Consider the following 26,838-nt stretch of genomic DNA (forward strand, 5'->3'; position numbering starts at 1 on the left):
TTTGGATGCTGTAGACAATAGGCTGTTCTCCATCAGAGGAGAAAGAGAACGTATTGCCAGCTCTGACATACTGAGGCTGGAAGTGTAGTTACAGGGATGTCTTGGTGTTTGTAATTACTGTTGTTCAAAGGTATTAACTTGGTCCGAGAAAAAGAGGAGTAGAGCCTTCTGCTACTGTACTGTGGTTGTTTTTTTCCTCTGAGGACTTGACTTTGCAGTCTGTACAGATTTATAGTCATTTTTGACTTTTTGACTTAACATGATTCAACAAGTTTAATTTGTTATTGAACTCTTTAACCAACTATGATGTTGTGTGCTACACTGATGATGTCATGATACAGACATCATGAGCAATTTCACTTTACAGTAAAATGAATGAAGTGTACTTCTTTTCACAGTATCATCATGACACGCTTCTCTGTACTTCAAACTGAAAAAAAGAAAGAAAAGTTGTTGTACAAAAATATCAGCTAAAAGGTTAAGGATCAAAGAGTGAAGAAAAGTGGATTGTAAACTGGATTGTTGTGGCTGGAAAAAGCACCTTTCTGTCTTCAAATACCACTACATGGGATTTTTTTCTCAGTTTTGTTATGTAAGAGCTCCTCTGAGGAAGAGTTGCTTTCTTCCATGATCCCACTTCAACAAGCCTCACCATCATTCCCCCAAATATTTATTAATCCTGTCATCAAAGTCTCATTTTTCTCTCTCATGTAATGGAATCAGCAGTGTCATCCTTTGTTCATGCTGCTAATCGCATTTCCCTTTTTTGACTGTTGCCAGAACAAGACTCGGTGTATTGAATATTGCATGAGATCATGTTAGTAATGCAGCAATGCATTCACAGCTCTGACGTAGCTGCTGAGAATCAAAGAGTTCCAATAGGATACAATGAAAATGAAATCAGTTTCCCTCATTTATGTCACATCCTCCAGCCAATAAGTGTTTTTGGTCCATAAGGACCTTTACTCAAGCCTCTTTTGGGTTAGCAAGAGCTTTGCTAAAGGTATCTGATGTGGAAGAGGAGGGACTGTCTCGTAGATTTGCATTCAGAGATTTCCACTGCACAGATCAGGAATTTGCAAACAGGTTAGAGCTTATTATAGCGCAAACTGTCATTAAATTCCTTACCACTCTGGTATGGACTTAAAGAAAACAAGTTGCACTATGTAGGACATTACAGTTGAATGCATGATTGGTCTGTTTGTCCAATTAACTGAATCATTTTGAGTGAAATTGAGTGTTTTCAAGTTGATGATAACAATGTATGGTATATTCCTCAATATCCTCCGTAGTGATGCCCTCACAAGCGTTCCGGACTCTACATTGTTGCCATAGTTAATTTAAGAGGTTATGACAAAACAGTGCGGCCTGTCTGCCCTGCTGTGGGGTTGTTGAGTTTGCCTGTGCCATTTTTGAGCGCTCCCCTCCTCCCATAAGAGATGTGGTAACGTGCATGTGAAAGCGTGCAGGTCTGAGAGGAGGAGCTTGGTTAACCACAGAGCAATCAGAGCTGATCCAGAGAGAAGGCATGATAAAATATTCATTTTATTACAGTCAGGAACTCAAAAGAAGGAGAGTAATTAATCTCTTTGTTGTTTGGTTTATCAACACTTAATCCGAGGAAATTTTTAGGAGTCCATTCTCCAACAATCCACAACTTTATATTCGCACAGTCATTTCTTTCTGATCACTGAGCATCTCTACTGGAGCAGCTGGAGCACTGAAGCTGCAGTAATAACTTTTCTCCAAGCTATCTGCAGGGTACTTTATATCGGGATTCTGATCAATACCATTACCTCTTCTATTATCTAACTGCATGCTTTAAGCGCCCATTTTCTGTCTCTGTCATGGTTTGGTTAAATGATATAAATATATGACCAAATCTGCTAAGATTAAATACTGGATGATTATTGATGATCAAATGTTGATAACTTTTAGCATAATTCAAAAACATTAGTTTTACAAGACTTTCGCAGTTGTTGTCTTTGATAGTTCAAGATCTTTTTTTTTCTTTACTTACTCACTTTTCAACCAATCATCACAAGGTCAGCAGTGCATGCTAGCAGTTTGTCGCAATCCTTTGACCGCCAAATCAACAGAGGGAGAGCTTTAGTGCGAGTTCAGCACAGGATAAAGACATAATGCGTCTTTTTTTATATGCCAAATAAACATTGTGAACTGGTATGTTTATAACCAGACTTCAACTATTTCCTAAACTTTACTAATGAGTTTTAACTTCCTAAACTTAACCAATTTGTCTTATTTGTTATACCGAGCCAAACAGTTTGTGCCTAAACCTAAATAAATAGTGAGTGAAACCAAAAGTAAACCTTACACCTTGTTAAAATTAAAGCATAAACAGTCAAGTGGAATTAACTGTCCGCAAAGTAGGTACAAGTAGGTAAGAGTCAAAATGGATTCAGCTTTCCTAAAAGTTGTCCCTCTAGATAATTTGATCTGTCAACTGACAACATTTCAATTCAAGGTTTTGCTTTTGTTCATTTGCACACTCTGTGGAGCAACATGGATTTCCTAAAGAACCACTCTAAATTCAACAAGTAAACGTAAAAGCTAAAGGGCAACAGAAAATTATAGCAAGAACCATTTAGCGTGACTCATTGTGTTACTCAAAAGGAAAAGATACGAGGAATTTGTTTTAATCATCTCACCCACTCTTCACACTAATTCTCCAGAAAAGAAAATTGAAATTTTGTAATAGACAGGCCACTGCAGGATGAAAGAGCAATCTGTTGTAGCCAGGGGGACACTTCGAGATTATTCTAATGTTTAGATAAGAATTGGAAGTCAATGAGCTTCTTAGAAGCCATCTGCCTTCAAACATTATGGTGATAGACTTCAGCACATGCCCTCAGCGGTGTCCCACCATTCCCCAGTTAGGGTTACCCCAGTAAATGTGTCACTCTTGATGCGCTCAAGCTCAATTTATCTATTAGCCTGGAAGAAATTAATAGAAATTAATTAATTTGGGGTGCATTTAGGCATCAGGAGCAACCATCACACATAAAATCAATTTGTGTTTTTAATCTCAGTTAAAGCCTCTCGTATTCTCTTATAAACAAATTTCTGTCTAAGAAGCTGACACTTTCACTGCTCCCTGAACCAATATATTTACTCCACATAATACATTTGGAGATTTTGTGTGTGTTTTCTTTTCTTTGTTTTAATTCTTTGACTGAATCATTGTGTTGGGAACATTAGAATTGTCTCTGCCAGTCCCTGTAGTCTGTCAGGCATTGAAGGCCAGTCTCAGAGGAAGCAGCAGAGTACAGCTCTCCTGTCATTTCTGACATTTCTGAGACAAGCAGCTCTGAGCTAAGGGGAAACATGAAATCCAAATATGAAGGTGACCTGGCAGTCGCTCACTTTTAACCTGGACACTTAGTGACATTGGAACTATTGAAGTCATCTGACATCAGATTGTGCTGCACTTCACTTTAAGTGCAGATGAAAGGAATTGATTAAAGCGAAGCAGCTATAATTATTCTTTGTTTGCAAAGCCCGATGTTTGCATAAAAAACAGTCACTCAGACACTTGATTTGATTTCTAATTGATTCCATAAAAACCCCTCACAATGCTTTACAGCCCTTTCATTTTCCTCTACTCAAAAAGCAATTCTAAAGCTGTGGGTTTCTGCGAGCAAAGCTCAGACTCACCTCTGAGACACCATTTATTTTCATATGAAAAGCGTCTGCCCCGCTTTAAATCTTCATCTCTGAGGTGCTTTTCCAATGATGGCTTTGAATTAAAGGAAAATGACAGATTGAGACAACAAAATGAGAAATTGGCAATGATGTTCAAAAGCAAGGTCTATTATCTGTCTGCTTTTGTGCTTTTCTAAACAAAACACCTTTTACCCACAAAGAACTGAAAGAAATTGGATGCTATACATTTTGAAGTTGAACATGTTCTATTTGGCTGCAGTAGTCAATCTAAAACAAAGCCTGCACTTCGTTGCGTCCTGGTCAGATTTTGGCTGTGAATATAAATGCAGCTCATTTTAAATCTGTCAGATCATTAAATCAATTTTGCACTGCACCAATGGACAACTGGGTTGCAGGTGTCTGCTCACCACTGCATTCATTACAGGTGCACTCACCATATCTGAACTTTTGCTTGTAGCATCAATCTTTTGTCACTTAAAATGTTTTAGATTTGTTAATGTTAAACACAGTAACTCTTACAATAATTAGTTTTCCAAAAAAACTTGTGAAAATCAATAACACCGTTATCTTTGCTGGATGGCTACCTTTCTTTCCTTTCATCCCCTCTTCTTCTGACCACCTTTAAAATTGAGTCATTATTCTCTCTTTTTCAGCCTGCCTTCAGGTTTCATCATGAGCGATGAATTATAGATGACGTGTCTGAGTGGACTTGTTGAAAAAGTTTAATTAGCTCCTGGAAGCGGTTTCTTTTCAAATAATTTTAGATTAATGTTTTTGTTCATGGTCCATTTTATGATGCTTATCACAGTGTGGTTTGGTTGTGTGAACAGTCATCCTGTTTTGTACTGACTGTGTCTGCATCCAATGTTCTCTTCTTTTTGTTTTTAAATGAAACTTTAGATGTTTGCTTGGATTCATCACTTATATTAAAGATGGATGTCTTCCATTATCAGGCACAAACACAAAGGGAAAATCAGCTGTAGATGAGAAAGACATGTTGGCATGGAAACCAGCTAATTCCTACAAGTATTGTGCACGTCTGTTGGAGCTGTCATATCTGTGGTATTTGCTTTGAGTGTGCAGATATGTGCATGAGAGAGGAGAATGGAAGCAAAGAAGAGGTAATGTGTAATTATTTGAGGTGATTTGTTATTTCTGATGGCAAGGAATATAAAGAAGTGCTGTGGAAGTACATTTGAAACATCAGCTGGAATGAAAATCTATTTATTCATTCACACACAAAAAAATGAAAGTGAGCCAGTGGCTTTTCTTTTTTACCACCAAAACAGAACTCATAGAGTGACGTTCACTGAGGCCAAAACTGTTTGATGAGACAAATTAGCTGATCACAGAAGATCTTCAAATCAGCATATCTCCTTCATTCTTACTGACATTGAGAAAAAGTTTAATGGAAGTAAAAAGATGGTGGGAGCAGATGGTGCGCATGCATGTGTATGTTTTTAAACCGCAGAACGCTGTGTGTAAAGTGAGAAAAACACTGTTGATCTAAAGTGAACATACAGTAACTTTACAAATATTACTGCCTACTTGGTGAACTTATTCAGTCTGTTCCTCTCCTTCTGTAGTTGGGACGACAGCAGCTCGGTGAGCAGCGGCCTCAGCGACACATTGGACAACATTAGTACTGATGATCTGAACACACCCGCATACGCCGCCACCGCCTCCTCATCACGCAAAAGCAAAGCAAGCCAGGTGAGGGCACACAGTCATTTAGTATGCCTCCTTTAGTTGTTTAGTCATGCTGGTGGCATCTCTGTGGTGGGATTTGGTTTAAATAATTGCATTTTAGGCACAGATGGTCTTAAAAGATGTTTGATTTTATCCACACACAAATAATAATTTGTCTCATAACAAATGTCGAGTTTGCTAGTTTAGCTTGAATCCAAAGCAAGTCTACAAGTCAGTTCTGAAAGCTGAGGAAAATAACTGCAAGACCAATACTTAGCTCTCCTCAGAGACTTTTCTTTTATTCTGCCAAGTATCTTTGGCTCCTCATGAAATACTCAACAGACTGGGCTCTTAAGAGACTGTGGTGTTGCTAGGGAGACTGACCATCTGTCAAGGTAGGCTGGTTATCACTGTTCTTTGTGTTCATGTGGGTGGGTGTGTTTGAATGCTTACCAAAAGCAGAGATCTGTACATCGGTGCTTCCAAAGATAGCTGCAGCTTTACACACAGACGCACACCCTGCTGCTCTGCTCGTACAGGCACTTACTTTGCTTTATGAAGATAGTGTTTAAATATTTTTTTCAAGTTTAAGTTAACAGCTTAAACTATCTATTTTCTAAACAGCTTAATGATTGATGTTCTACCTGTTAGGTTTGAATTAATTTCAGTATGCTCCAAAATGAAGAGATACCCTATCAATGTTTTTAGTTACTTCACTAAATTATCTATTAACTAGTGCACATGCTGTCTTTGATGTCCACCATTGCTCCTCCACAGTCCCAGAAAGGAAGTAGATCCAAGCATGCCGAGCAGGAGGTGAGCAGCAGTTGGGCCGGAGCTGAAGACCTAAAGAAGGTGGAGGAGGAGCTGGACACAAGCATGGATCCTAGTAGTAGCTCCTCCCGCTGGAAGCCTTCCTCCTCCTCTTCCTCCCAAACCCAGGGTCAATATGAGGATACCGGTCAGAAAGCGGCCGCCCTGGCCCAGATGTCCCAAACGGGTTCATGGAGAAGGGGTATGACAGCCCAGGTGGGCATTACACCACCCAGGACCAAGAGTACCTCCGCTGCCATCAAAACACCAGGTAGGACACGTAAAACACCTTCTTTATGTTTAACCAGAATAAGTATGGAGAAATAAGTACTCCAACTGAAGTGACTGGATGCATTATCAGCGAACACTGACTTGCAGTTTTTCTAGCAGATATTTACTGATTTTCCTTAGAAGGTTCCTAAATGAGTGAAATGATCTGGAAGTGCTGACAGCATAAGAGCTGGTATTAATCTCTGTATGCTAATGAAATGCCTCAATACGTCTTTTAGCATCGGAAAATACTGAGCTATTCTTATGAAGTGAAAGGAATAATCCCATTCCACAATTACTTGAGGCCACAAAGCTCAAAGCATTGCTCAAATATTTTTATACAGCCTTAATAACTGATTAATATAAACTGTGCGCTGGAGGGGGGGCGTGAACAGCCTATGTCAATGTCCTTCACTTTTTTTTTTTTTTTGAGCACATAACATTTCTTAACCTCAACTGGTCTACCTGAAGTAACCCCAGAACATAATGCTGCCCCCATAGAATTATATGGTAGGCACTAGATATGATGGGTGCAGCACTTTATCCACCACTCTCTGTCCCCTGATGCACTCTGGAATAGACCACATGACTTTTTCCATTGCTCCATTGTCCATTCTTTATGCTCCCCAGCAAACTGAAGCATTTTTGGTTAGATTCACTTGTAAGGGGTTCTCTTGAGCCTACACAGCTGTTTAGTCTGAATACATTGAGTTCTCCACATTGTGCTTGTGGAAACATCCTTACTTTTACTGTTGATTTCCTTCTATATGATTTCACCAATGTGTTTAAATAATCTCCGTTCACAATCATTTTAACAGTTTCTCCCGATGAAATTTCTTCCTTACAAATGATGGTTGACAACTTTCCTTCCAGGTTTTGATAATGTGTCGGATAGTTTTTCACCCAATTTTAGAGGTCTTCTTAGTTGTTTTGTTTCTTTGATGCAGTATAATTCAATTTAAGCCTTCTCAAAAACTGTGGCATATTTTCCGCAACCACAGGATAGCCAACCTGTAGCTCATGACCATGATTCTTCTGATTTGGTTGTTTACAGAAAACATAATAAAAAGTTGGGTTTTTTTCGACTATACTGCACAACTCGGGTATACTCGAGGTCCAAAGCAGCTAAACAGAATTCAGTCATCACTGATTTTTAGAATGTACTGTTGTTCTTTTCGTACTCATTATTCAATATCTTTTGTAAGAAAAGCCTGTAATTAGTTAGAATAACATTGACTTTTAGTTGAAGATGTTGATATAATGCACATTTATGGTCTTGCCCAAAAAAAAAATGTTATTCATGTAAATTTACAGGCAAAACTGATGATGCTAAGGCCTCAGAAAAGGGCAAGGTACCTTCAAAGAGTTCAGCTGGCATCCAGCGCTCACCCTCAGATGCTGGAAGGAGTAGTGGGGACGAAGGCAAGAAACCCCCCTCTGGCATTGTACGGCCACCCACCACTGGCTCCTTTGGATACAAGAAGATCCCTGGTCCCACTGGCACCTTGATCACTTCTAGTGGTGCAACACTGGCCAGTGGCTCAGCTACTCTGGGGAAGGCACCTAAATCTTCAGCTGCCCTTGGTAAAGGCACAAGCATCAGTGGTGTGCGGAAGACCAGCCTGGATGGCTCACAACCTCAAGATGACGGCATTCTGCTCAGCTGCAATGGCTCCAAAATGACACTGCAGTACCGCTCTCTGCCCAGACCGGCCAAATCCTCAAGTGGGGTAGCAGCAGGGCGCAGTGGACATCGCTCCAGCTCCAGCAGTATTGACTCAAATGTCAGTGGCAAGTCAGCAGGTGGGGCAGCAACACAAGCGGGTGCCAAACGCAGGGATGGAAAAGTGGGTTCAGACCGCTCCAGTCCCATCACCATCAACCAGACAGATAAAGAGAAAGTGGCGGTGTCAGAGCAAGATGTAGCAACAGGACTGTCCACCTCTCCCAAGTCCAGCCCCACCTCCAGTTCGGCAGGCCAGTCAGGCCTCAGGCAACCAGGCTCCAAATACCCAGACATTGCTTCTCCGACTTTTCGCAGGTCAGACACACAATACATGCCTACTGCACCCATTGTGTCTTTGTTTCTCACTGTGTGCTTCTGCGTGAATCAACCATTTCATTGCATTCTTTTTCAATTAAGTGACTGTTAGTTTTAACAGGAAAACAAGCATGAGGCAACAAGCTCAGGTCTTTTTAAAATATCATAAGAAGTCAGGACATCCAGAGTTTAACTGTGGTTTTAGTTTTATAATTAATGTCTCTGGTGCTCAGTAATATTTTCCCTATGCAGGCTGCTCCTCACGCTTCTGGTGTCGGCAGAGACATTTACTGCAGATGACATACATAATGGTGAAGTTTCACCATGATTTAACATTCTCTGCCATCTCCATCAATTTATTTGGATGCACCAAATGAATGTAAAACATCTAATAAATCATATTTGAGCACCTTCATTGAAGAGTTGATTGAGAGAATATGCTTGACTGCACAGCTAAGGGGTGTCATTATAAAGATTGCTCCCTGGTGTAGGTGATGAGTCACTGCAGATGAAACATTTCTTTGCCTGGAAGATGAAGCGCTGATGACTTCTGATTGAAATCAAATGAATCCATCTCAGCAGTCTTGATCAGAGCAGGCAGGTGACAGGTGGTTTCTCGACAGCCAATTCCTGATTTAAAGCTTTCTTTCAGCAGACGTGTCTGAACATACGTCCCATCCCATTTGTCAGGCCAGCGAGTTTCATCTGCATGTCTTCAAGCCTCTTCTTCCTCAATGAAGTGTCACCTATATAATTTGCGTGAGATTGCAATGACAGACTGGAGCAGGCTCAAGCAGAACAACAGGCTGTCTGAACATATGTGGGAGGCAAACAAGGTTGAGTGGTCTAACAGATTAGGTTGTTTAAAGTCACGGGTGAAACTGGCAAAGCTGTGAGAGCAGATGTGTTGATGCAAATTACTTAAAGTTCAAATCTAAAATAAGGTGAAGCTTGCTGCAGGGGATGAATGTGTTGGGAAGTGTGCTCAGTGTTTTGTCTCTATTAAAGAGCTGGCATTCTGGTGAATTATGGGAATGTTTTAGAGGCTTGTTTATATTAAAAGTTATATAAAAGATCCTCATGAGCAATGCAGCGATACACAGCATAAACAGTGAGATGACCTCAATGCAATCCACTTTGTCAACCCAAAGTATACCAAAGTCCATTTTCCACTATGGAGCTTGCAGGTGCTCATCACTTGTCCTTTGAGCATTTCTAAATGACTGCACCCACCTCTCTACCCCCAGATTGTTTGGCACCAAAGCCAGCAGCAAGGCCAGCTCTCCGGGCACGCCCGACTCTGGCAAGTGCCCGTCAATACTGGGCAGCCCCCACGGCACACTGGCAAGGCAAGCCAGTCTGGACTCCCCCTCCTCTGGCACAGGGAGCCTGGGCAGCGCTGGTGGCCTGAGTGGTGGTAGCAGCCCCCTGTACGGTAAAACCCCAGACCTGTGCACTGACTCCCTGGCTTCCAGCCCGGCCTCTGGCCTCTCCCTGCCCTCCAACGCTCGGCCCTGGCCAGCCTGTAGCTCGTCAGCCGGCAGCAAGGACACGCTGAGCTGCCAGAGCATGACCAGTCTGCACACCAGCTCTGAGTCCATTGATATGCCACTGGGCCACCACGGGCCCAAAGTTACACGAACCGGCAGTGTCAAGTCCACCCTGTCTGAGGGGTGAGTAAGAGAGAATACGATTGGGATGAATCGCATTCATTGTTTCATTTGAGAACAGAGACAAACTAGATTTCTCTCTACCTGAACACATAGAAATACAATGCAAGGAAAACTAAATAGTCATGACAGTGATTAATAACAGTGACGATAAGCAAATATTCATTCATCCACCACAGTTTCTTTTTCTGGCTTGGCTTTGGAACTACCAATAATAATAATAATAATGATATTACAATTTGGTCTAAAGCCATGGCAGAAAAATACCAAATTCAGATCATTCCAGCACATATACTCATGAGAAGTCTGTATCAGTGTGTCCATTGTTTTGTCCACACACTGCGCATGCAATAAATCACAGAACATAGCTGCAGGGCACACATTTATTTCCTTTTATTAGTGTGGCTGAATGTCTCAAAAATGAAACAATCAACTTGAAATACTACCTGTGTTTTCTATTTGTTGTCAGTTGTACTGAAATGCATATGTAATGTCTTCTCCATTTTGTGTGTCTTTGTGTGAAATTTGAAGTCGATTTTGTAAAACGTGAGCCGTTCTGTTTTGATGTTCATCTAATCGTCTCATTCATGTGTTTTAACAGCATGCCTCTTGACAGAAACACGCTTCCTAAAAAGGGACTGAGGTACAACACATTTGCAACTGTAATAGATCATGAGTGTGTATTTGCATGAAAGCAATTTCTCAGATATGACACATATTTTCTGTGTTGTATGTGGCACAATCTGTAGTAGTGCGCCAAAAGGTATTCCCGGAGCTGCTCAAGTTGTGCGGAAAAGAATGAAAAAATTTAATGAATTCCAAATGGAAATAGGGACAAACAAATAAACTTAAAAAATGAGTTAGAATAACTTAAGTTAAAATAATTAATCCGAATCTAGATTTTGTCTCTTTGTATTTCCAAAATAGAAAAGATTATGAGAAAAATCAAGATAGTAAACTAGTCTAATGAAGTCTAATGAAGATTGCCGTCTCAGATGATCAGGCAACCAGGAGTGTGTTTTCCATTTGTTTGCATGTTTGCCTCTTTGTGTGCATCCTAACCTTCCCATCTCATGTAAAGCTCAAAATGTGTTAAATGCACCCACAATAACAAAGCAGTTCTCTCTCAGCTCCTGAAATGACCTAAACCTCCCAACAGCAAAGGAGTTAAATGGATGTTTTAGACTTACCTGGAACAGAAGGGAGAGAAATACATACAGTAACTTCGTCATCACGGTGGGAGAACTTGTGCTGGGAGCAGCCTCTGTGGCCACTTACACAATGATCCAACAAAGTGATAGAATGGGGCATGCTGGTTTCAAACCGTTCATCATTTAGAGTGCTACTGGGGTTCTTGGTCTTTTCCAGCCTGAAAGCATCTGATCTCATGCTGCATTTTATGCCTGTTGGATGTGGTCCTCAAGAGTTTTACCATGCCGTGTCTTTGTATGGCTGACTGTTCACATCTCTAATATGCCAAAAGCTTCTGTTTTCCTACAAGAGTAGCTCATAAATTGTTGCCATCTTTAGTGACATACTGTTAATAAGTGATTAGTTTGCACTTTATTTATATATTTATTTGCAAATTATACTGAGTCGCACACTGACTCTTGGATATTTCAGTCTGTTCCATTTCAACTGCAGTGAGGGACAAATACTGTGATGTCTCATCATTCAGGACCTTTTTAAACACCCGAACAACGAGAGCAGGGTCAGATGTGACAGGCGTAGTAATGTGGCCGTTGGAAGGAAGATGCTGCTGAAAAGTGATGAGTGCAAACTCAATTATCACCCTCAGAGGATTAAATGTGGCCGATTGTCATGTGTGAGATAAGGGGGCGTTCTGCTGCTGAGCTACTTTGCAGTTGGGAAGAGAAGAGATTAATGGCAGTGTATTTGTGCGTGTATGTTTTGCAGCTTTGAGCCTAAACTGTGTGTGTATGTGTGTGGTTAATTAGCTTGCAAAAGTTTGTCCAAGCAAAAGTTAGAAGCTAGCCCAAACCACTGTAGCTTGCATATCAACATCTCTGTTACTATGAGTAGTTAAGTGAGTATAAGATAAACTGATCTCCAAAATGCATAAAATGAATCATGCAAAAGTTTAGCCACCCAAAAGGTTTGAGCTCTTTGATAACTTACACTGATGTCTCAGACCTTAACTAGCTCCAGGGTCTGTTGCTTGTTCAGTCATCATTAGAGATGGCCAGGTGATCCAAAGCTTTATGAAAAGTAAAATCCCTAATAGCCTGCCCAAGAATCAGCAGCCAGGCATTCCTTAAGGTGCTCAGCATTCTAAAAATAACAACAAAGTCCTCTAATCCATACAACCATATAAGTTGTTTGTTCATATTCTTCAATACAACCCATTACAGCATCCTGCATTCTCAAGTCTTTGATTTAAGAAGCCACAGAATCCTTATCAGGATGGAGCAGGGAGCATGGCAGGACTTTGAATCATACGCCTTTGTGTGACACAAGATCGAGACCATCAAGACAACTGCTATGTAACTTCTGAGCTGTGTTCAGACAATAACACAACAACATTTTACTTTTGTCACTTCATGGTTGGGTTTACACAATAACATTACTTAGTTACAGTTAGAAATCGATTGAGGTTATTTAGGTCTAAAATGCATTCTTTTTATGATACAGATGTCACCTTTCATGACTGGCAGTTCTGCTTGGCATTAGTTAATAACATCACGTGGTTAGCTTTAGAAATCTAAACTAGTTAGTTAGGGACAGAAAATGATCATTTTCGCCCTCATGTATGCCATTTTTTCATGGGGCATGCAGTTGCTCTGATGACCATTAGAGGTTGCACATTCTTATTTATGTGTCACAAGGACATTCTTCAAACAGGAAGATAAGCTGGTAAAGGCTGTAAGAAGATAGAGCTGGATTTTGAAATATCCATTTCCTCAGTGTGTAATGTGACAAAGAAAAGGCAATTACCAGGAAATGTTATGTTAAATTTGGGATCAGGAAAGTTTACTGATAAAGGTTCATTAGAATCCATGTTCGACTCCAAAATGCTTTCTGGAGGGTTCAGCACACTCATGAGAGTTGGTGTTCTGTTGTGCAGCGTCATCTGTACAAATATGAATACCAAAGACGTGTGTCATCTTTAGCGTTTTACCTTTTGGAAAAAAAGGCCAACTTTTGCACAGCTGTTCACAGTAACAGAAATGTTGTACTCTTGAACTTTTGCATGTTATTATGTATGTAAGAGTCTTAGGGATATGGTTGCATGTTTGTTATGTCATCTTCTCACATCTCCTTTGCAGCTTCATTAGCACAGAACCTCACTGCTTAAACCCCTGAAAATCTCTCTTTTTTCCTTTGAGTTTACAGTATCTTTGATCGCTTTCAGGTACCCACCGTCTTCCCGACAGACATCCCACGAAGAAGGGAAGGAGTGGTTGAGATCACATTCAACAGGAGGCCTTCAGGACACTGGTAGCCAATCCCCTCTGTCTCCTCCAGGAGCTTCCTGTACCACCGCTGGAAAATACCACTACTCTAACCTATGTCAGTTGAAAGGATTTTACCAAATTGTTTCACCCAGAAGTGCTTTTATATTTTCAGTGAATTACTTTTTTGTTGACATATGGGCATAAAAGAATGCCAATGCAGCACAGCATACTCAAATGAAAAAATCCTGAGATTGTTGATATATTGACAGCTTCTGTCTTCTGCACAGTGAGCCCGACCACCATCAGCCAGTATAACCTGACACCAGGCAGCAGCAGTATGAGCCGCTCTAACAGCATCCCTGCCCAGGACTCCTTTGACCTCTACGGTGAGGGTCACCCACTGGGAGGCAGCGCAACCTCCCTGGAGGATCGACCACGGGCCATCAGTCGTTCTGGTTCCTTCAGAGACAGCACTGATGAAGGTAAGACACACTGTTTTATGTTAAGTGTGCTCTGAAAAGGACCAAACTTTACTGCTAAGAAGCCATGAGAAACTAGAGAAACAATTCGTCCAAGTTGTCATGAAGAGTTGTTTTAAGAGAATCAGTAGTAAAGATACAAGGAAAGACATTTTCCATTTTTACATTTATTTAGAATATGTAATGAAAATCATTTTTAACAGTATGTGAACCATATTTCCTGGGTTTTCCATCTTAATATTTTAATGGCCTCCTTTCTATCTGTCTCACAGTCCATGGCTCCTCATTGTCTCTGGTCTCCAGCACATCATCACTGTACTCTGCGGTAAGTTACTCAGGCCTGAAGGTATAAAAGTGGGCTACATGAGTTTGATATATATAACCCCAAATTATGCCGGGGGTTGGTGGTAAACAGGATGTTGCTTAAAGAGATCACAGTAAAAAATAAAATCAATCTAAAGCTGCAAATTTTGTGGGACTCGAAAGAGGACATATATAAAGAGGACACATTCATTGCAGCTCATAACCAAGCAACCAGTGTTCTTGAACAATATTGTTGAGCCCTTATAGTTTTAAATTAATCAAATTCATCTTTGGCATCATAATAAAATCAAGATAAAACTGATTGACCCCGTTTGGTGCAAATATTTTGAAATTTTCCGAATTCAAATGTCTGCATTTAGTTTCTCTGACCCTGTAAGTTGGTCTTGTCCTGTTTATGAAAGTAAAAACATTGCTCTTTGTAGGTGCATGCTCCCAGAGTAGCTTCAGGTCTGGACAGTTGTTGGGTTCCAATAGCACAGACTCTGCTTCAGTCGTCACATTTGGTGAGGAAGGAAGAAGAACTGATTACCATGCACTTCTGCCTCTTTATTCGTTGAAACTTATTAACTTGAAAGTGGCAGAGTTATGGCCTGGATGAATTAAGTTTTTTCCTCCGGTTTAAATAATCAGTTTGTTTTGGGTCTGATTCAATCCTCTTCATCGCCAGATTTTTTCTTTTAACTTGAATCTAAGAACTTTGATTACAATTTGGGTGAATTCCTTTTATCTCTGGTTGAACTGTCCTCATAATGTTTCTCATCTTTGACATTAAAATGCTTCTCAGGCTCTTTCCTGTAATTCATTTTTAAAAAGCACATGACTGAACACGTCTCACAGATCCAATGAACAAATGTTTCTCTCTTACAGACCGAGGAAAAAGCACACTCGGAGGTAAGGACAAATAAAACTGCGTTCTTTTGTCCATCTGCTTGCTTCCTTTTAGCACTTTTCTGCAGCACATTCATATATATGAGTAAGAGTTAATGACATGTACACCTTGAGGCTGCTCCGTACAGCCACTGAGCAGCTTAGCTTAGCTATTCACCTGCTAGATTTTGTTTTTGCTACATGTACAGTTCAGCTCAACATGTCAAAGGCTTGTTCTGCTCTCTGTTAGGTGCCTGCTGGCTGTTTTTCTGTGTCTGCATGTCCTTCAGTTGCACAGCCTCTGTACTCAGATGCACCCTGTAGGTGTCAATCAAAGCTCAAACGGTGTTATTTATTTATAACGACTTAGAACCAAAAGCGATCTAAGCACAAAACTATTGATTGTGTTGAATACATATACTGCAACCCCAACTTTGGGCTCTTTTATTTCTGTATTTGCTCAGTTTACCACCAATTCTTCTTTGATTTTCCAGTTTTATAGTTTGTATTTCAGATTTGTTTTGAAACACATTTCTCTGTTCCTGTTCAAATATCCTGTTTATCAGTGCTTTAAAGTCGATTTTGGGTCAAAAAGTCATGGCAAATATATCGTGGTGATTGTTTAACCCTTCCTGATAGGGAGAGTTTAGAATTTCTTGACAGTCCAGACTAACAATGATATACTACACGTGTGATGTTTAGCTAGATTTTTTTTAAATGTGTTCTTCTAATGCATTTTATGTGCCACTAATGTATTAAATGTCTTTAGCATGAAAGAAGAAACATAAAAATCATAAAATTGTCTAACTTTGAGAAAACCAGCTCTGTGGCTTATAAACCTGTGTCTCTCCAACCACATCAGTTCATGCTGTTTGATGCAAGCATGCAACATAGTGTTAATTTTGACTCTTTTCTTTTCAATCAAGGGCCAAACTGTCCAAAATTCCACGGTAATCCCCCACATTTTATGTTCACACCTCACTCCAGTGTTTTTTTAAACATTTTTTCATCAAAGTTATCAGCATGGGAGTTGCAAGTTTAGTACCTCTGTACATGGCAATCACTCATCTCTGCCCTCTCCTTCCCCATCAGCAAATCAGAAAGCTGCGCCGGGAGCTGGATGCTTCTCAGGAGAAGGTTGCGACCCTTACGTCTCAGCTGGCTGCCAACGTGAGTTTGTTTCCATCACAGAAATCTTTGCAAGGCTTTCTGGTTCCTTTTCTCTGTGATCAAAGTCGCTAAAGGTATACTTGGAATTTTGCTAGTTTGATTTTGTTGTTGTTTGTTCTCTATCCTTTGATGGGATGTCCATTTGTGTCAGTCGTGCAGTAAGGATTGTCTCCTTGCTTTTTTCTCAGTTGGTGGGGTTTAAACAAGAACGGGAGCTTTTGTCCTCAAAGCAGAGAGACTCAAATAGATATAGACAGATGAGGAAAGAGAGCAGGGAGATGAGGATAAGTGACCGCAGTCGCTTTTGCGTCATGCGTGGGTGAAGCAGAGTGAGATACAAAGACCTTCAACCCCTCGGTAAAGGCTTTATGCTGAGATGCAGATAGATGGATAGACTCCAGCATCTGAGTGCCCCCATTCACCCTCAGAACTAAGTGTCTGATCAAGCATGGAGGCAGACAGGGCCACAGTTTGACGCTTCAATCACAAAGCTGAGTAAAACAGAAACTGTGGATTGAACTGAACCCATGTTGGGAAGTAATAAATTACTATTATGTTACAATAATGTTATTACCCCTTTGAATAAGATCTGAAATAGAAGAGTAACGTCAAAAGTGTCAAGTTTGTAAATGAGAAGAGTTTCACTTTGAAATACTTTAGCTGCCACACAGCTCCAGTGGGGAGTTTGCAGCTGCAGCATTGTGAACATGCCGATAACTAACCGTTTCTTCACAGTTCATTGTGGTTGTAGAAACATAAAAGCCAATTGATGAAACGACTACACTAAATTGTTCTCACCATTACATTGCCATGTAATTGCAGGCCGGATTATGTTGTTGTGGTGGATGATGTGCATACAAATTCCTCAACTTGCAGGCAAATTGGAGGCAACAATGCACATTGGTTTGGGGTTAAAGATAGTCATTTTGGATAGTTTCTATGGTCAGGCACGTAGATGTTGACCTCAGTTGACACCTGCAAGTGTCTAAACATAAACATAACATGACAAAGTTCAATAATACGGTAGTCACGATACTCAGGATTTTTATATAACACAAGAAAAAATACATTTGTTGTATTGTGTTTGTGACCAAAATCATGAAAACACCCAAACTAACACATCCAGATAATGAGGTTAGGACTCAAATAACTCCTGCATGTAAACACTCAACTCTACTCAAATGGCAGAGGTGCTCCACACATGCTTCAATATTTAATCTTTTTTTAGATAGATCTTTTTTGTGATTGTATGTCATACAATTAACTTTTTCTGTCGCTCTGCTCTAATAAAATCCTGATTTCACTACCGCAGCATCATCTGACAAAATCCCCTTTCAAGTATCTTAAATATAACATCTGTGCAGTGAATCTATAAGGACAAATTCAATATCAGCATGTAGGTAATTAACATGTCTGACCTACATTAACAATGTGCAGTTGAAGTTTAGTTATATGGACACATCATTTCTGGGAGACAGAGTTGAACTGGTATGGATGGATGATTAGTTTCAACAATTCAGTTTTCCAGGGTCCATGGAACTGTTTACATATTCAACTTATAAAAGTCTAGAAAGTCTAGAAAGAACTGTCTCACCATATTTGTTTCCTAATCTGACCAAATATTTGAATGAGCTATTAAGCTCTATTGAGATTAAGAAAAAAAAACAGCACACACATCTCTGGTTGTGTTGTTCTGGAACTGCTGGGGTGGGTTGTTGGTGGCATAAGCTTGTCTTATCTTCCCAGTGTGACTGTGGAAATATCAGCCTCAGCAGCTCTCACATGCTGTCCACCTACAGGCCACAGCTCACCGTGTTGTGTGCAAGATGAGCCAGAGCATCATTTTATCATCTCGTCTCTTTGCCACAGTCCAGAAATATTTGAACACTTGTTATATTAGTTGAACCTCCTGCTGAAGCTAAATCCTGAACTCTGCCTCCAATGTGGATGGGAATGCTGTCAAATTAAAGCAGTCTACACATTCCTGTCATGTCAATATGTATTGTTGCAGGAGTAAAATAAAAAAATATTTCTATATCTAACTGTAAATACACCAGTTATTATAACAGATGCAATTCACAAAAAGTGAATGGCAATTATGATCTCATTACAGTGGCAACAGTTGGTTTTTGACTTCTTTGGTTTTGAATATGGACAGCCAGGGTCATGGCTATCATTTATTTAGAAGTTTTTAAAGTCGCTTTCTGTTTGGCCTATGTCTATAACATTTTGCTTTCTAATTTTTATGCCATTTATTCTTTAATGAGTGTCTGCTGTGGTGTGTAAAATAAAATGTCATTTCCATTTGACAGTGATTTCAGCTTAATGCATATTTAACATTGTCTTGTTGGTGTAAAGAGCAGCGTATGTAATAATTTAACTCCAATTTAACTCTGAAAATCATTGAAATCACAATAGTAGAAGCAAAGGAAGTGTTTGAAGGCTGCAGAGAAGCAGCTCATATGTTCCCCATCTGCTCCTGGGTGATTTAATCTCTTGTGCAGTCTTTTCTGCATAAAGCCACAGAGGAAATGTGCAGTAATAGAGGTCACCTGATCTTGTCACGTTGGCTGTGGCGCTGCATAAATATTTCTTATTTCTTATTATCTTTTTCTTGGTTTGCCATACAAGGGAAATTGAATATGGATCTTATAAAGTACTTACATTTCAGTGCTGTCATAGAAAATGGCTAAAGGTTAGAGACATATCTGCTGTAGCACAGTTCTTTTTTGTACACTCCATCATTTAATCACATTCGATCGAAGAAGGGAGGTCTGTTCTCCAAAATTGTTAGACTTTGCATGGATTTGTGTAGACTGTATAAGAGAATGCAGTCTATGTTATCCATGCTACCAAGGAAGGAAGGATTGATATGTACAGGAATGTCATGCTCATCCTGGGTCAGTCTCTCATGCAGATCTGTGTAGTAGTAAACTTCACTACCTCATGTTTTTAACTTTGTAGGTTCAAGCCCTTAAGCTGGCAAAAACAATTTGATATTTTAGAGTAGCACAAAGAGTAGGAAAAACAAAAGTAACAGACAAAAAATAGCTAAAGCTAAAGTTATAGCACAAGAGACTGAGAAATGTTTAAAGCAAAACCAGTACAAAAAGGCAAATGCAACTGAGAAAAAGCTATTTAGAAATATAAAAAAAAACAAATCTATTGAGAAACAACTAAAGCAGTACAGGAATTGTGAAAGTAAATACTACAGAAAAATAACAAAAGACATAAAGTGATAGAAAAGAATATAGGAAAATAATCTATAAATGCAAACAAATTAATAGTTACAATATTTCCTCTTTTTATTTGATTCATTTCCATATGTACTATTTAGTTTATTCCTTCACAGATGTATACCTTTTTTATGCCATATCAGGCAGCGCTGCCTTCTTTCTATGTAGTTCTCTGCTTTAGCCTACTGTCAACCTCTATCCTTGACATAAAGATCAGAACAAGGGTCAAAAGATTTGCCTGGGTTGCCAGGTGAAGTATGCATGAATAGCACAGATGGTGTGTCCCTGGGATGCATTAGAGTCTTATCATTGCCTCCTTCAGGGTGGACAGGTGGGCTGGGGGGGTGAGGAGTCAGAGCTCACAGGTGGAGCTGGAAGGAGATGTGGAGTTACAGAGATGTGTTTGAAGAGTTGGCATTTTCAAAGGTCGAGACCTAAGCTGTTTCATCCAGGGATGCAGAGTGGAAGTGGCAGCACAGGATGCTACTGTGTGTGTGTGTGTGTGCGTGTGTGTCTTTTTTTCTGAACTTAGTTGTCCTCATTGGGGTAACAAAATGTGTAATTTTCTTTTTTTGTCAGGGAAGGTTTTTTTTGCATCAACAGGGAGTAAATTCTGCTGAAGTCACCAAATTCAAGTCCTTAAAGGCATAATTGTAAAAAAATATAGGGAGTTTGTTTGTGTGTGCATGTAAATGAGTGTGTGTCAGTGAGTCGGGCAGAGACTCTCTGATCTGTCTGGGCATGCTGCCCGCCTCTCTGTGACACACCAGGCTTGACAGGTGTCTCAGGGTCTCTCGCTAAGGATGGCAGGATGAGTAGGCAGGACACTCATGCATGTCAAAGTCTCATACACACAGTTCTGTGCTTACACATAAAGGCACATGCAGCCGTGAACATAAGGCTTCTGCAGACATCCATACACAAACATACTTCCTGAGTGGTGCATACACAAACTGCAGCTTCAGCAGAGCAGATGGTGTGACGTAGCTAAACAGTTGCCATCCTTTAAAGTGTTGCCGCTGCACCCTCGGGTGACAGAAGAATTTAGGGAGAGCAGCTGATCTTTGACATGTTTGCCTCACCTTTTCTTCTGGGTATCTTACAGCCTTTATACTGTTAGTTCAGAGTGATGTCTCAGAAGCATGCGAAGCATCTCATCCATAATGATTCAATCACAGCAGTAAGATACAGCAGCAAAGTCAAACAAAATCCTCCCTGTTAAAATTTTATTGAACATGCATGGTGTAAAGATGCCCTTCTGGGAGTTGAGAGCTTTGTGCTTTCTTACAATTGATATCGCAGCAGCTGTTCTATATATCATGCACAGAGCTTCTTGAGTCAAGAACAGTAAAATATCCATCTTCTGTGGTTCGAGAAAACAATCACTTCAAAGCCATCATCAGTGAACTGACTCTTTTCTCAAAGGAAAGATCTTTTCCAAAATATAAGACTGGATTTATACAGCACATAGATAAGTGATGATGCATAATTGTTTTAATCGTACTGACTTAGATTGGACACAACTCATCTCAGTTGTGAGATATAGATATTTCTAATACTTAAAGTTGTGAATGAATGTGATATTTTTAAGAAAAATGTCTTTGTTTGTTTCTAAAAAGAATGATACACAATCCTGCTGCAGCAGCTTAGTTTAATTTTGTTTTGTTTTCATGTGTCTTGCAGGCCCACCTGGTAGCAGCTTTTGAGAAGAGCCTCAGTAACATGACCTGCCGCCTGCAGAGCCTCACCATGACAGCTGAACAAAAGGTGCAAAAGTTTAACCCTGAATTTCAAACATAGTGCACATGAACTCCATGGAAACTGCATGACAAGGAAGATAAATGGTCAGCTGTGAGACTTCAAAATGGTCCAGTGGAATTCAACAATACGGAGGCCTGTGTTCTGAGGATTAAGGGGGGGGGGGGTGTCTTTGAAGTTAAGGTACTTCCTCATGAAAGGCTTTCTAACAAAGCTTTTCTTGTTGAATTTTTTTTTGCCACAGTATTATCTCTAACATGACTCAACCAAAGTTGTACAAGTTGCTTAAATTACAAACCTTTTTGCTTTACAGGCAAGTAAAAGAAGCAATTCTAGAGTTCACCATATTCCATGAGTCTTCTCCAAAACTTCCTCCAGCTTTTTTCAAATCTCTGGAGGAATCAGAAGATCACTGATACACTCATCACACAGCAGCACCAATATGATAAATCCCTATCAAAATTATGAATGAAGCCTCTCATCACACACATGCATACGGTGCACACAGAAGGCTGACAAGACCTGGCAGCTTTTTAATCCTCTATGAATTAAAGCAGACTGGGATCTGGTGGGATGCTCGAGTCAAACAGGGCCATTCTAACTTTTAATTAAAGTGGAAACCCTATCTGCAGCCCTCAGTGGGTTTTAGAGGAAGCAGAGTGGGAGACTCCTTCTGTCTTATCGACTTAGTTCAACAGAGTAGAGCTTTTTTTATTCTAAGCAGGTGGTGCTGGCTAAGGAACAGATCTATTCTTCTATTTAAAATACCCTTAACCGCTTTTTTTTTTTCAATCCTTTCCACTGAAAGCCATGTAAGTCCCACGTTTAAGAATTTGTTCACATTGTTGTAGATTAGGCATTGGCTCCAATGGTCTTTGGTGCTTTATCCTTTAAAAATAACCCAGTCTGGTCATCCATTCTGGTACTTTTGTTTTATTTGGACTACAGAAGTTACATCTCGCTAATAAGCGCTCCTCCTGCTCTCTCATTTGCTTTTTTCCTCACTTCAGGAGACTGAGTTGGTTGAGTTGAGGGAAACCATAGACACACTGAAGACTCAGAACACAGACGCCCAAACAGCCATCCAGGTGGCACTCAACGGTCCGGACCACCTACACAAAGGTACTGAAGAATTCAGCAGGAGGGATTGGATTCTCTAAAAGCATCTCATGTTTTGGCAACTGGGTGCATTTTTATTCTGACCAGCCCCAGAGGCAACTGAACTCAACTGTATAAATCTATTTGGAAAGTCTTGATTAATTAGGAAAACAAGCTCAATCAGATGTATAACTGACTTTCTATGACTACATCGAACTGTTCAGCCACCTCATAGATACTTACTCAGACTAAGTTTCACACACTGAGGAAGTCTTTGTCTCTCTTATCCAGACCTGCGGATCAGACGGCAGCACTCATCAGAAAGTATGTCTAGTATTAACAGTGCTGCAAGTCACTCCAGTATGGGCAGCATGGGCAAGGATGCAGAGGATAAAAAGAAGAAGAAAAAGAACTGGGTAAGTAGACAATGAGTAGAGACTAACGCGGCAAAGTGAAGCAGAGTCATACTTTCTGGTAAAGAAAAAACACACAAGGGAAAGGTCAGCCTACGTTTATGTTCTCACTTACGGAACTCAAGCACAAGCTTCTACTTTTCGATAAAAAAAATTCCAGGAAATATAAAAGTTCATCAGAAGACGCAAGGGGTTCGATGTAATCAAAATGTTTGCTTTCTCCTTTTGGGCAGTTACTGTCGATCCCATTCATTTAGTTGCTGCAGGCACCAGGAGCCTCATATTTCTGTAATTAGATGACTCCTACTTTGTTAGATATGGATTTTGAGGGTGAATCATTTTTCAAAAGCAAATGCGTTACTTAGTGGCAGTGAAGCTACTTTAGATTTACACATATGCTCACGAGATTCCGACAATGAAAAGTTAAATTTCATCTTTGCATAAGCAAAAGCTGTTCCAAAGTCATGCAAAAGCCAGAATGCACTGAAAGCCTTTTATATGGTGGCAAAGAAAAATGATCCTTTCTACTCATTTGCAATTAGGTTTCTTCCACTTCTTGAGGTGCTTAAATTGAAGTTTGCAGATTAGGCATCAGCCTGTGATTAACTGTGAGACTCGCATGTGATCAAGTCACCACATGCATCCATAATCCAACAGCGCATAGCCTTGTTTTGCATTTAAGTTTTTTTTGTGTCTGTTGAGGCTCAAGTGTGCATAGTGTCTGGTGATTTGCAAAATCCTGAAACTGCCTTCATGACTGTTACCAGATTACAGGGATGGGATTGTTTCAGCTGGGACTGAGGGCTGACAGAGGGTCAAGCAGAGTCAGCCATGCTATGTTTCTTTTGAAAAACACTAACTGAGAATTGATTTGCTAAAAACATAGTTGCAAGCCTAATTCTCCTAAAAACATCCACAATCAAAAGGCTCTTTCTTATTTCTCTGCCCTTCTCTCTGGTTTCACTGCACAGTAGCAGGCCAGCGTCTCTGGTTGAGCGCTGTAATTTTCTGCAGCCCCCTGAGACAGATGACATATAAGAAGTTCTGTCTCAGCCAGAGAGCACAAAACCAGAGCCAGTTTTCAGTCTCTGCTGCAATGCAAAATGCCTGCCCTTGAAATGAAATGGAAGCTTACAGCAAACTTGAGCCTGCCATTTTAAAAAAAGACCCCGAAAAATTAAAGTCCTTATTTTAGCAGCAGTTTATTTTTCATTTGAATTCATTCTGCTTCGTTGTATCATGGGTGGATGATATCTGAGCTAACAGAAAAGAAGTGTCATCCTAGCAGGGGGGCAAGACAAGGACAGTGAAAGTGAGCTACTTAAAAGGCAGGAACTTTGATTCAGCGCGACGGTTGAAGTGACATGTTTATTTCCATTCCCGTTGTCCTCAACTGTAGCATATTCTATGCTATTTTGTATTCTTAGAATACTGACTTGTTTGTTGATGACATGTCATATAATTATTTGTCTATTTGACAGCTCACCACAGTGATAACGGCCCCATCAAAGGGTTACTCTGTCCCACAGAGAGCACAGCCCCTGAACTACCTCAAACACCTTGCTTCCTTTCACATAACAGTTGAGGCTTATTGGCTGAAAAAAGGCATTAACCCACTGCTGTCCCTCTTTGGTAATTCACATATGCCAGAGAGAGGGGATCAGCCCCTCATCAGTGTGTGTTGTACACACATCGAGCCAGTGTTGCAGAATCCGCTGAGTGACAACAGTGTTGATGGTTAGATTGGTGTGTTTCACAATGCTCGCCAGTTTCGCCTCTTTTGCTGTCTCCCTTGCCAGCTCAGAAGCATATTGGTGGCAGATCAACTTTGACCCCTCTTGCTGCCTCTGTACTTTCACACATGAAACCAATGCTCAACAAAGGTTCATCATCCCTGTGTTTGAAAACATGTAAAAAGTATCTTCTTCCTTTTCTTAGTGGATGAAATGCAGCAACAATTTATTGCAGGAGAATTGTTTTTATTTTTTGATTTGGCTTTTCTTTTACCTTTGAGCATGTAAGCATATTTTAAATATTTAATAACCCTGTAAATGAGCATAATGCTTTATTTGTTTAGATTTTTTTTCTATTCTCATGTTCTTTGTTATGTTGATTCTGTTCTGTGTCTGAAACTACATGGAATCTTAATCCTAAATTTTCTTTCATTTGGGATGGATAGTTGGGTTTTTTGGTCTTATACTAACACCAGGGTACCCACTTTATGCTTGATCATTCTTTGTAGAAATACTCACCATCCAATGAGGTGAGCATAAGTTTATAGTAATAGCATTCTTGCTACAGCAGAAAGTGTATTTCCCCTGAACGATCAACAAAGTCTGCTGTAGATGGGTGTGAGGTGAGCATGAGCGAGTGTTTGTGTGGCTTAACACTGGGTGTGTTCTGCATCTTCAGGTGGCTGATTCCATCCCAGCTCAGGTCAGTGGTTTCCAGACTGTCTTCTGTATGTGTGCTGTAGTCATTTCCCATCTCCACTTCTTTTGCTGTTCCTTCTTCCCCTCCTTTTTCTCCCTTTTCTGGGAACGTCGCCATGGATACAGCAACCTTTACCGTACCCCTTGTTTACCAACTCATTTGTCCATTCTTATTCATTTTGAATGCCTGTTCTTTTCTAATATTTAGGGATATTAAAAGCCTGCCTCCCCATATTTCTCATTCTCATCTATACTTATGGCCTTGCTTTTTGCCTCTTTACCTAAAACAGATAGTGGCTATTGCTTGGAAACAGCACGGAGTGACCTCCTGATCTGACAAGACGTGATGTAACCAGAAATTATGTGAGAAGGAATGACCTGTGCCTGTGTGTTAATTGTGTGTGTTGCAGTTACGCAGCTCTTTCAAGCAGGCGTTCAGCAAAAAGAAAACCAAATCCCAGTCGGCCCCTGATGAGATGGAAGAGATGATTGACTCCCTGCCATCCTCCCCCAAACTGCAGCATGACAACAGGCAAGGCAGCATTGCCACGCTGCACTCTTCACCCTCCACCACAGAGTGAGTTCTACATGCACAGCCCCAACTACTTAACATCTGGACACTATCACACAGCTGTACAAATATATTCATAAGAATGATCTCCCTACAGTACACACTAATAAAGATAAACACATGTACTTTGTTTGTTTTTCTTCTCTTAGTAATTTTGTATTTTCTTTTGTTTTCTTTTTAACAAATCTCTTGAAATCCTCACCTCGCTCTTTCCTCCAACCACCCTCTTCACCTTTTTCTTTAATGTTTCTCCACCTGCTGTAGCAAGTGCCTTTGTGATAGCAAGTCCTCCCCTATTTGGACGCCAAAGAAAAAGCAAAACGGTCACGTGGTGTACAAACACAGATCTCGGTAACAGACGCTGTGTGGCATGCTCCCTGGGAGTGTGTGTGCAGTGGCTTGTGTTGGTGTGACTTTCCTCTGCATCTCAGTGCTGTAAAATCTCTGACCAGCTTGTCAGAGGTGATGGATCTCTGGCACACAAGCTGAAACAGGACCTCAAAGTGCCTGGCTCTCATAGCAAGTAGAAGAGAGTTGAATAAAAGGTTGAACAGAGCTGCCACTGCTAAATGTCTGCACATATGTCACTACTAAAGGGCCAACTTGTGGCCATTTTACAAGCATGCATCTACCATGCACATCTGCTGTGCTGTGTGGCGGTTTGTGAGATCATTTCATTTTTACATGGTTCATGTCAGATATGTGAAATATTTTGAGTCTCAAACCATGCAGATATGATGGATTTACGTTTTTGACTAAAAATGGCTTTGCCATTATTCAAACTGATATCTTCCCACTGATAATAATCAGAATCACATCAGCACACACACATCAGCTTCTGTAAATCCTATTGTGAATAAGGCTCTCAGTTACTGTTATTTAAACCACATTCACACCACGTGATAGT

The 26,838-nt window shown here is 40.3% G+C and overlaps 1 protein-coding gene and 1 long non-coding RNA gene across 8 annotated transcripts in view; one reads left to right on the top strand and one right to left on the bottom strand.

The window, feature by feature from the left end:
* Positions 1-26,838, top strand: part of nav3 (neuron navigator 3) — a 250,609-nt gene that overhangs the window by 208,973 nt on the left and 14,798 nt on the right. For 3 of the 7 annotated variants that reach the window (XM_072377820.1, XM_072377815.1, XM_072377819.1), the window contains exons 13-29: positions 5,271-5,397; positions 6,151-6,457; positions 7,771-8,497; positions 9,745-10,170; positions 10,769-10,810; positions 13,541-13,698; positions 13,871-14,065; positions 14,335-14,387; positions 14,809-14,889; positions 15,254-15,277; positions 16,180-16,203; positions 16,346-16,423; positions 21,343-21,426; positions 22,428-22,539; positions 22,807-22,931; positions 25,341-25,364; positions 25,771-25,937. In XM_072377820.1, the coding sequence (XP_072233921.1) occupies positions 5,271-5,397; positions 6,151-6,457; positions 7,771-8,497; positions 9,745-10,170; positions 10,769-10,810; positions 13,541-13,698; positions 13,871-14,065; positions 14,335-14,387; positions 14,809-14,889; positions 15,254-15,277; positions 16,180-16,203; positions 16,346-16,423; positions 21,343-21,426; positions 22,428-22,539; positions 22,807-22,931; positions 25,341-25,364; positions 25,771-25,937 (2,754 nt within the window). The remainder of the gene's footprint in view (positions 1-5,270; positions 5,398-6,150; positions 6,458-7,770; positions 8,498-9,744; positions 10,171-10,768; positions 10,811-13,540; positions 13,699-13,870; positions 14,066-14,334; positions 14,388-14,808; positions 14,890-15,253; positions 15,278-16,179; positions 16,204-16,345; positions 16,424-21,342; positions 21,427-22,427; positions 22,540-22,806; positions 22,932-25,340; positions 25,365-25,770; positions 25,938-26,838) is intronic. The other 4 variants (XM_072377816.1, XM_072377818.1, XM_072377817.1 and 1 more) reach the window with 4 other exon arrangements.
* The window catches only part of LOC140283151 (uncharacterized), a 251,521-nt gene that overhangs the window by 74,373 nt on the left and 150,310 nt on the right, over positions 1-26,838 (bottom strand). The gene's annotated exons all lie outside the window — the stretch shown is intronic.

This window comes from Leuresthes tenuis, unplaced genomic scaffold, assembly GCF_036924035.1.
Source record: "Leuresthes tenuis unplaced genomic scaffold, fLeuTen1.0.hap1 SCAF_23, whole genome shotgun sequence".
NCBI classification, from domain to species: domain Eukaryota; kingdom Metazoa; phylum Chordata; class Actinopteri; order Atheriniformes; family Atherinopsidae; genus Leuresthes; species Leuresthes tenuis.